Source organism: Cucurbita pepo, chromosome LG01, assembly GCF_002806865.2.
Source record: "Cucurbita pepo subsp. pepo cultivar mu-cu-16 chromosome LG01, ASM280686v2, whole genome shotgun sequence".
NCBI lineage: Eukaryota > Viridiplantae > Streptophyta > Magnoliopsida > Cucurbitales > Cucurbitaceae > Cucurbita > Cucurbita pepo.
Window position 1 is genome coordinate 47,037 of NC_036638.1, and position 9,709 is coordinate 56,745.

Consider the following 9,709-nt stretch of genomic DNA (forward strand, 5'->3'; position numbering starts at 1 on the left):
TTTTTTTTTTTTTTTTTTTTTTTTTTTTTTTTTTTTTTTTTTTTTTTTTTTTTTTTTTAATTCACGTATTTTCTTTGGCGTCATTTTTCATATATTTTTTTCTCTCTACATAATCGCTTTTATTATGACATTACTTGAACATGATATATTCTATAGGTTGATTTTTGTTCTTGCGTTCATATAATCTCTCCTTCAATTCCTTGTCCTTCAAACATGTCTCGTTTGTGAAAAATGTTTTCTTCTTTTTAAATTTTAGAAAATCAAGCTTTTAGGGGGAAGAAANAAAAAAAAAAAAAAAAAAAAGTGCCCAAAAAGCAGAGCCCAAGAAAAATGCTGACCCTATCACAGGATAAAAGGGGCTCCAAGAGAATATCTGCAAAATGAAATATATGCTTAGGGATTGGCATTAAACTTTGTCAAGAGCCCACAGATCTTCCCATGACCTCTCGATCCTTCTAGAAATTCTCGTGTTCATTTCCATTCAAGTAGCAAAAGAAACTAGTCTACCATAGGGTACGACCCTTATCTTGAAAAGATGGATGGAATAAGACTTCCACCTCGAGGCAACAATAACTATTACGAGTTGGGCACACATCAAAAGTCTCCAAAAAAGAGTTCCAAATTGAGATAGCTAACCTCAATCCCAAAGAATATGACCCATGTGCTCAAACACCTCAATTGTGGCTTAAGCACAAAGGATGTGTATATCTAGATGCGGTTAGCGTTTTCCATGCAAAATCTGCCAGGCAAAGAGCTTGACCTTGCTGGGGACTTTTTCCTTCCGTAACAACGAAAAGATAGGATTGAGGAGTGTTGTGGGAATGTAACCAAAAGCAAATATCTCTATGGGTGAAGTTGGTCTCTTCTCAATAGAGGAAGTAGTGCGGACACATCCAAAGCTTCCTTGTTCAAAAGGTGATATCGAATGCTAAAGTTAAATGAATTGAATTACCTGCCCAAGAAATGACTAAAGTCAAAGAGGAAAGTATGTACAAAGGAGGAAACAAGTTATGAAAGGGTTTATCACCCACCAAGTGGTCCTCCCAGACATAGGTCTTTGAACCATTCCTGGCAGTGATTAATGAAGTTGGAAAAAAGGGACCTAAAGACATGGCTTTCCAAGGGTTTCGGAAAGAAGGGATGTGCTATACCTGTTCACTTAAAGTATTCAGCTCCAAAGCAAAACACCACAATAATTTAGCCGAAGAGCTTCATTGCAAATCCTCAAATTGCCAACACCTATCCCTCGAAACTCAATAGGTCTCCTAACCCTCTCCCAACCAACCAAATGTGAACTATCCCCTTGGCCAACACCCTCCCACATTAACCGCAAATGTTGTTTTGATTTTAAACATGACCATTTATAGACCTTTGTATTTTTGTCTTATCTCGTGCAGTATAACTGATGAAAAACAGATGTTATCTATTTTGAATTCTGATGAGAAGATCCCATTATACTTTTCATTGTATAGGTATTCTAGCTTGTCTTGATGGGTACATGAATATAGCAATGGAGCAAACTGAAGAATACGTTAATGGACAGTTGAAGAACAAATATGGTGATGCTTTTATCCGTGGAAATAATGGTAAATATCAAAATAATATCTGTGATGATATTATTGATGTTTTGAGATCAATATGAACATCAATTTCTTAATGCAGTTCTATATATCAGTACTTCAAAGAGGACGTTAGCCGAAGGATCGTCATAGCTTTTAGCTAAGGATCCGCCCAGGAAAGGCACATCATTTGGAGTTATGTTTCTTCCTACAGTTTTATGCTGTAAGATTGAGAGATCAATCGGAATTGGAAATTGATCGTTCAAGTTTGCATTGTACAAAAAAGCTTGTTTAGTTGGAAATGGAATTTACATTATGATGAACCTTTTGGATTTTTCTTTTATTGTAATTACTGATCTGACTGCTTTCACCTCTTCTTTGCGTGCTTTCTTAAACTTTGTAGCAAAATCGTTTCATTCTCAGCTGGAAAAGTTGTGTTCTCCTCCCATTGTGCAAGAGAGCGACTCCTCTATTGTGTTACTCAAATAAAAGTGGGTATAAAATGAGTGTCATTTCTTTGGACTAATTTTTTTGTCAATTTTTAAATGTGTACCCTTGCCCACTTTTCGTAGCTTTCATTTTTCAAATGCGTACCAAGGGTAAGTTCATAAAAAACTTGTTTTTCATTTTACATTTTTTTAATTTCGGAGATGACTATGCCAAAAATCCAAAAGATTTAAAACTCAAGCTTAAATAAAAGACACTCGTACCCAAAAGCTATACAGAAATTCTAAAATGGTTAAGGGATAAAACCTTAGTTATTGTCAATATTTTTCAAAATATTGATGAATTTAACACATTTTTAAGAAAAGAATGTTTCAAAACCTTTTTTCTTGGATTATTTTTCATGATTTTTAAAAGGAGTGTCATCATTTTTTTTCTCAAAAAGATTTCTCTATAATTTTAATTTAGGTTGTAAATTAAAGATCCTAACACTAAAAAAGATTAATTAGAAATTTCAAATGAATCATTGGAAGCAGATGGGTAGAAAAAAATAGAGTATCTTTGGCAAATTCAAATGAATCATAGCGAAAATATTAAATAAAAAAAATACATCCCAAAAGATTTTTTCACCGGCCATTATTTGTCCATTTTCAGTTTTATCAATTTTCAAATAGGTACCTTTGAAAAATTCAAAAAAAACTTATTCCTAATTTTAATTTATTTGTTTAGGGCTTCAAATTGTATTAGATCTTATCCAAGAAATCTAAACCTTAATTAAAATACCATAACACTAACAAAATTATAAAAAAAAAAAAAAANTTTTTTTTTTTTTTTTTTTTTTTTTTTTGGTAAGAAAATTATTTTTACATAAAAATATCATTCCATTTCTTATGATAAAAAGCATCGAATTGATTTTAAATAATTAAAAACTCTACCCACAATATGACCAAAAAAGATGAAGCAGACAAATTTTAACCCACTCACGCCCCTCTTATGCTGCCCATTTCTTGAAGCCAAGCCCTAGCCTATGTAAGCTGTCTGTTGTCTCTCTATCTCTCTACTGCACGCCGGTGATCCCTCTCTCTCTCTCGTATTCACAACTCGCCGCCGCCGGTAATCTCTCTCTCCCTCAACGCAAGATATTTCAGTTTAAGCATCAGCAGCTCCGATGAACAACAGTTGCTTCCTGCATCTTTTCTTTATAGAAGTTTTGGCTTAATTTTGATGTATGGATCGTGTGTATTCGAACTTCTATTGTACTCCATTGATGAATCCTATTTATCATTTTTTTTTTAATTTTAAGAAATTGCAACTAGGTACTTGATATCTTCAACTTTTAGCTGAAATGATTTTTGGTGGGTGAATCATGTTGTTAAGTTCAAACATATGAGACCGAACCAATCCAACTCCATTTTGATCGAATTTTTAGGGGTTGGTTTGGTTTGAGTTTATAGCATAGGGAAGGGTTTTTGGTCCAAAATAATCTACATTTTGAAGTGTTGGGTCTTTAAGTATTCGCAAATTCGACCCAATACGACCCACGGAAGCAAACCATTCTATAGAGAGAGAGAGAGAGAAAAAAAAAAAGAGAAATAATANAAAAAAAAAAAAAAAAAAAAAAAAAAAAAAAAAAAACCTAATAGCCAGTTTCTCTCGACGGTATCACCTTTGCCTGCCCCTTCCTTCCAAGCGCTACGTCGGGTTTTTGCTCAGTCTTCAGAATCTCTCAGTTCGCAGGCGCAAGTTCTTTCCACCGATCATTTTCGGTAGTTTTTGGCTGCGTTCCTATATCTTTAATCTAAAGTTCCAAAGATCTTTTTTTNTTTTTTTTTTTTTTTTTTTTTTTTTTTTTTTTTTTTTTTTTTGTTTTGTTTTTTTAGTGCACAAATTATTTGAAGTTTGTGAATTATTATTCAGTGTCATTTTCTTAATGCTGCATACATGTTTGATTTTATATAAACAATTTTGGACCCAAAATCGTTTGTGATTTTTTAATGTGAAGTAGCTTATTATTATGATTCAATATATTTTCCTTGGTGTTTTATTAGTTTGAGTTTTCAAGTATGCAATTTGTTCCACTGATTTGCATTCTGATGTGGGGCTAGTACTTTTTTCAGTAGATGCTCTCTGTTTAGAGTCTAGACTATTGTGTTTGTTTATTTTGTTAGCTTCTTGGTGGCATCCTGATAATTACGTTTTTTTCTCTTTTTGGGATTGGAGGCAGACTGGTTTCTCTCTTGTCTTAACTTCACAAAGAACCAACTAAGACATCCGTAACTTGTTTGGACACGGACATTCAGCCAAGATGTCACGGAAGGGTTTGATGGAACAGGACTTAAAGAAATTGGATGTGACAAAGCTCCATCCACTATCACCAGAAGTTATATCTCGTCAAGCTACCATTAATATTGGTAACTTCTCTCTTCTTTATGATTTTTCTATTGCGCATTATTCCCCCTCATTACACTGTATACTAGAAAATTAGTCTTGTGGATCTTATCTTACTATTAAAGCTAACTATCCATTACTAAATTAATCTTTTCCAGGTACTATTGGTCATGTGGCACATGGGAAATCTACTGTTGTAAAAGCAATTTCAGGAGTCCAGGTGATTATTTATTCCATTACTGATGGTTACTCTTGGTTGAAGTTCTTTATAGAATTATTCTGTCTTCCTCCTTTAGCGTGATTGTTGGTTGAATTTTAAGTTCCATAGATGTAGCTTGAATTATCTGTAGACACAGAAACTTTGTTTTGCCTTCTACTTTATCTCTTTCTGCTTCTTAATGATTGGTGAAGAAAAAATTGTTGTTAGTAGTTTATGTCTATATTCACAATGGCTTCAATAACATGTATTATTTGCATGGATTCTTTATTCTATGCTGGATTTAGCTTACAGCCAGAAACACAGATTTAAAGTGATTTTCCAGTAGAAGTTTTAATTGATAAGAGTACAATTTCCCTAGAAAATCATGGTAACTTGTTCATTCTTGATGGATTTATTCATGAAATGTCAATCTGCAGACAGTACGTTTTAAGAATGAGTTGGAGCGTAACATTACCATTAAGCTGGGATATGCTAATGCAAAGATATACAAATGTGAAGATGACAAGTGCCCTCGTCCAATGTGCTACAAGTGAGTGTTTCTTCTATTTTTATATATTGCCTGCATACACAACATGTACTTGTACTTAAAAGGTCAATTAACTTCCAGTATTTGATTAACATACTCAACATGCTTTTGGTAGGGCGTATGGAAGTGGAAAGGAAGACAGTCCTGTATGTGATGTACCTGGGTTTGAAAATTGCAGGATGAAACTATTGCGACACGTATCCTTTGTTGACTGCCCGGTAAGGCTTTGAATTGTTGTATATGTGTAGCTAAGAAATTGTATAAAGCATGACAGGAGACAAAGAAAGTTAGTAAAGTAATCCTCGGATACTTTATAAATAGGAATGAGATAAGTTATATTTTCTTATGAGTTTCATGATTTTTTACTCTTTGATTTTATTGTTTGGTGGGTTAGTATCATGCATGTAGCCAAAGCTTATTTCTGNTTTTTTTTTTTTTTTTTTTTTTTTTTTTTTTTTTTTTTTTTTTTTTTTTTTTTTTTTTTTTTTTTTTTTTTTTTTTTTTTTTTGTCTCTAGGGTCACGATATTCTTATGGCTACCATGCTTAATGGAGCAGCCATTATGGATGGAGCATTACTTCTGATAGCAGCAAATGAAAGCTGCCCTCAACCTCAAACCTCTGAGCACCTTGCTGCTGTTGAAATTATGCGCCTTCAACATATTATAATCCTCCAGAATAAAGTTGATCTTATTCAAGAAAATGTAGCAATCAATCAACATGAAGCAATTCAAAAATTTATTCAAGTTAGATTTTTTTTTACTCTATTGTCTCAAGATGTTGATATTTTCATATGAAACGATTTTCACTGTGTTCAGTTTATCTTTGATAGGGAACTGTTGCCGATGGTGCACCAGTAGTACCAATTTCTGCTCAGCTGAAGTACAATATTGATGTCGTTTGCGAGTATATAGTGAAAAAGATTCCAATTCCTGAAAGGAATTTTGTCTCTCCGCCTAATATGATTGTGATTCGATCTTTTGATGTTAACAAACCTGGATTTGAAGTTGACGAGATCAAAGGTGGTGTGGCTGGTGGTAGCATATTACGGGTATACTTGTTACTTTTTTCTGAAAAAAATTATCGTCAGGTTTTGTTTAAATTGTGATGCTATGGAGTACCTGAAGCAGCTTTCAGATGCTATGAAGTACTTAAGGCAGCATCCTAATGCTTATGGTTGAAAAGAGGGTTTTGACTTTTCATGTAGGTGATATTGTTAAATAGGTAGAGTTACGTGCAGTTGTGAACTTTATACAAGTTTCGGATTGGTTTGAGTTATTAGGATACTAGTTCGATCAAAAATGTAAAAAGTAGTAAAACAAAAATTCTCTAAGTTTTAGTTTGGTGGTTGGATGTTTTGACCTCCCTGAATTTTGCAGTTGAACCTGTTTTGAATAATGTTTTTGTAAGGAATTCATGTCATCACTTAACATTTTCTTAACCCATTTTACCTTTGGAAAATTTGTCCACAGTTTTGGTGGTGCATTATACATGGCTAACAAATTTGAAAATATGTTCTTTCCAGGGTGTTTTAAAGGTGAATCAATTTATTGAAGTTCGTCCGGGGATTGTGGTTAAGGATGAAAGTGGTAACATCAAGTGCACCCCAATATACTCGAGGATTGTTTCTTTGTATGCTGAGCAAAATGAGCTGCAATTTGCAGTCCCTGGAGGTCTTATTGGAGTTGGCACAACCATGGATCCCACTTTGACTCGTGCTGACAGATTGGTTGGTCAGGTTCTTGGAGAAGTCGGATCACTTCCTGATGTTTTTGTTGAGCTAGAGGTAAAGCTCTTAAAATTTGAATGTTTTATTATTTCATGGATGAAATACCTTTAGGTCCAACCCAGGACTACTTCTAAGATTCTTTAGAGCCCTCAGCTTCTTCTGGACTGTTGTTTTTTTTTTCACCTTTTGATTATAAGGGCTAAATCTTATGGCACGCTGCCTTCTTACAGTTCTGTGTAGAATTTTATAGAGGTTTTGACAGAACTTCGACAAGAGGTTTGATCCTGTGTAATGCTTCTCTTTAGGCAATGGCCTCCCATCATTTTTTTAATTATTTGTTGGGTCTTATTATCTAGGGTTAGAGCTCTTTTTTTGTATAGCTAATTTAGTTGTGTATATTTGTATTATTTCATTTTACGCTATAAAAACTCAGTTTTCGGTAAGAATAAATTTCATTCTCAGTTTCTCGAAGTTCCTCTGTTGCTCTGATTCGCTGGTTTGGACATTGTAATGAGAATTTGTGAACGAATTGGTCTCAAAGAGCTGGAGGGCAATTGTCCTTAAAAATTTCCTGTTTTGAGATTTGTCCTCCTTGTCTTTGTAGGTGAACTTTTTCCTTCTGCGGCGGCTCCTAGGTGTCAGGACGAAAGGATCAGAAAGGCAGGGAAAAGTATCAAAATTGGCTAAGGGAGAGATTCTAATGTTGAACATAGGATCCATGTCTACAGGAGCTAGAGTACTTGCAGTTAAGAATGATTTAGCAAAGTTGCAGCTTACCTCTCCTGTTTGCACCAGCAAGGGGGAGAAGATTGCTCTAAGTCGTCGAGTTGAGAAGCACTGGCGTCTTATTGGCTGGGGTCAAATTCAAGCTGGAACGACCCTCGACGTTCCCCCTTGCCCCATTTGAGTTATTCCTAGAAAAAGGTTAGAATCAAGAAGAAGCGAGTGAGGAGTTAAATTTCAGAACTAAGGAAAATGTGCGAAGTTAGACAGTTTCTTGGAACCATTTTTGTTAGGTGGAGAAGAAAACATCATCTGGTTTCTCATTGTTTATTAAGTTGCCCTTTTTATCTTTTTGCCCCCGTGAAGTCTTTCTGATCTTTTATATTTAAGTTTTGAATGATGGATGTGATAAGTGAGCTATTGGAGTCCACGAATTGAAGATGCGATAATACGATGAAACATTATTGTCACATTCTATGAGTTTGGTTGAGACATCTAATTTATAGAACCCAATTAAGGTTGCATTCAAGCTCAATGCAAGCCATGTATTGGATTAAATGCTCAATTCTATGGCTACCTGAGGGATTCTGATAAAGAAAAAGGGAATGCAAAAAGTTGCGGACTTACGAATATGGTGGGATTTGGCAGATGCCTATCAAGTACTCTCAGCCTTATGCCTGTGATATTTCGAGGTATCCCAAGTTGATTCTGCTGAATGAATATGGTGATCTGTGGTTGAGGTTGAGATTAAGACTCTGTTTTACTATCAAATACAGTTCCCTCAGTCTCCATAGGAAACCATTGCCTTTTTTTTCCTTTCTTTTCAAGCAATTGTGATTGAGACTTTACAAAAGCTTCTTTTTCTCATTTTAGTCTCTTATTAAAAAGATCTGCAGAACTGTACTAAGAGTAATATGGAAGAAAAAAAAATTGTAGCCATGTACACATTGGTGAGGAAATTGTATTCGAGCCATTTAAAGTATTAGAGTAAAAAATTGGTTTAAATTTAATGAATATGATACAGTAAAACAAAATACTTTAAAATAGTTTCATTTTCTAGTCATTAAAATAGTTTCATTCTCGGAATGTGATTTGTTTATTTATTTAATTACACCTCCAACCTTTCCCCTCCTCTCTCTCTAATATCTATTTATTTTTATTGATCTCCCAACACAACAAAACCTTCCATCTTCTTTACTCGCTTCCAGATTGAATAAAAGCATTTATCAATATTTATTTCTTTGTTTTTACTATTCTCCCAACACCACAAAACCTTTCATCTTCTTATTAATAACATGCATTTACAATTGTTCAAACACATTTTTTTTTTTCTTGATTTTAAACATTTTAAATTAAAACAATNTTTTTTTTTTTTTTTTTTTTTTTTTTTTTTTTTTTTTTTTTTTTTTTTTTTTTTTTTACTTTTCTTAATAAAAAAATTGCATTTTGTTGTCTAGAAAAGAAACAAAATATTGAATATATGAAATTTTATTGAACATTAAAAAAGAAAAAAGTGTATGTTATAGAAAAGGATATGGTCCTATCATAAAAATTCTTCATGGCGAAGAAACCGTTGACCGTACAAATAAAATTATGGTTCTACGACAGTCAGTGTGGGTTCGGTTGTCGTCAGTGGGAAAATCAGACAAATGGTCCCAAGAATGGAGTTTCCGAAGCTGCAAGCCAAGCTCCTCACTACATACATATTCACCAACACCCCAACAATAACCACTAAGTGTGTACGTATTCAGATTGTTTTCACGTACACTTCTCTTCTTTTTCTCACTTTTTCCCCTTTTCATGCCCATTTCTTTTACTCTTCTTCTTCCTTCTTTCTTTCTTTCACTTTAAGAAATGATATTTTATTAGGGTGTCGGTTGTTTTAGTTCCTTTTTGAAATGGGTTTTGTTTTAGTAACATCTTGGTTTCTGCAGATCACCGAGGAAGGAGCATGGATGATATTGTGTTTTCTTGGTCACTTGAAGATATTTTCAATGAGAACTTGTTCCAAGATAAGGTCATTTGTTGTTTCTCTAAATAACTTATTCCGAAGTAGTTGCTCTTCAATCTGATTAAGTTTGCTGCTTGTTGTGCTTCCCATTTTTTTTTTTTTTTTTTTTTT

The 9,709-nt window shown here is 33.8% G+C and overlaps 3 protein-coding genes across 7 annotated transcripts in view; all 3 read left to right on the forward strand.

The window, feature by feature from the left end:
• LOC111800438 overlaps positions 1-1,932 on the forward strand; it is a 4,181-nt gene extending 2,249 nt beyond the window's left edge. The window contains exons 5-6 of the mRNA XM_023684131.1: positions 1,473-1,586; positions 1,663-1,932. Coding sequence (XP_023539899.1) covers positions 1,473-1,586; positions 1,663-1,712 — 164 coding nt within the window. The 3' untranslated portion in view covers positions 1,713-1,932. The remainder of the gene's footprint in view (positions 1-1,472; positions 1,587-1,662) is intronic.
• A 1,039-nt stretch (positions 1,933-2,971) lies between these two features.
• On the forward strand, positions 2,972-8,059 carry LOC111802583 (eukaryotic translation initiation factor 2 subunit gamma-like). 5 transcript variants are annotated; one of them, XM_023687010.1, is made up of 9 exons: positions 2,972-3,116; positions 4,224-4,414; positions 4,550-4,611; positions 5,028-5,140; positions 5,253-5,355; positions 5,654-5,881; positions 5,968-6,186; positions 6,661-6,921; positions 7,469-8,059. In XM_023687010.1, exons 2-9 carry the CDS (start codon positions 4,309-4,311, stop codon positions 7,769-7,771), a joined length of 1,395 nt encoding a protein of 464 aa, XP_023542778.1. In that variant the 5' UTR covers positions 2,972-3,116; positions 4,224-4,308; the 3' UTR covers positions 7,772-8,059. The 5 variants fall into 5 exon arrangements, with proteins under 5 accessions (XP_023542778.1, XP_023542787.1, XP_023542811.1 ...); XM_023687019.1 differs by having other exon boundaries at positions 4,228-4,414; XM_023687043.1 differs by having other exon boundaries at positions 4,260-4,414.
• A 1,280-nt stretch (positions 8,060-9,339) lies between these two features.
• The window catches only part of LOC111781335, an 11,120-nt gene continuing 10,750 nt past the window's right edge, over positions 9,340-9,709 (forward strand). Inside the window, exons 1-2 of the mRNA XM_023661870.1 lie at positions 9,340-9,349; positions 9,522-9,604. Of these exons, the coding sequence (XP_023517638.1) occupies positions 9,539-9,604 (66 nt within the window). The 5' untranslated portion in view covers positions 9,340-9,349; positions 9,522-9,538. The remainder of the gene's footprint in view (positions 9,350-9,521; positions 9,605-9,709) is intronic.

What these genes read in the sequence shown, in the direction of transcription:
- LOC111802583 (XM_023687010.1), top strand. Translation starts at nt 4,309, where the DNA reads ATGTCACGGAAGGGTTTGATGGAACAGGACTTAAAGAAATTGGATGTG. An exon ending in TATCCTTTGTTGACTGCCCG is followed by an intron (nt 5,356 to 5,653) that starts GTAAGGCTTTGA and finishes TTTTGTCTCTAG; the next exon opens with GGTCACGATATTCTTATGGC. An exon ending in CAATTCAAAAATTTATTCAA is followed by an intron (nt 5,882 to 5,967) that starts GTTAGATTTTTT and finishes TATCTTTGATAG; the next exon opens with GGAACTGTTGCCGATGGTGC.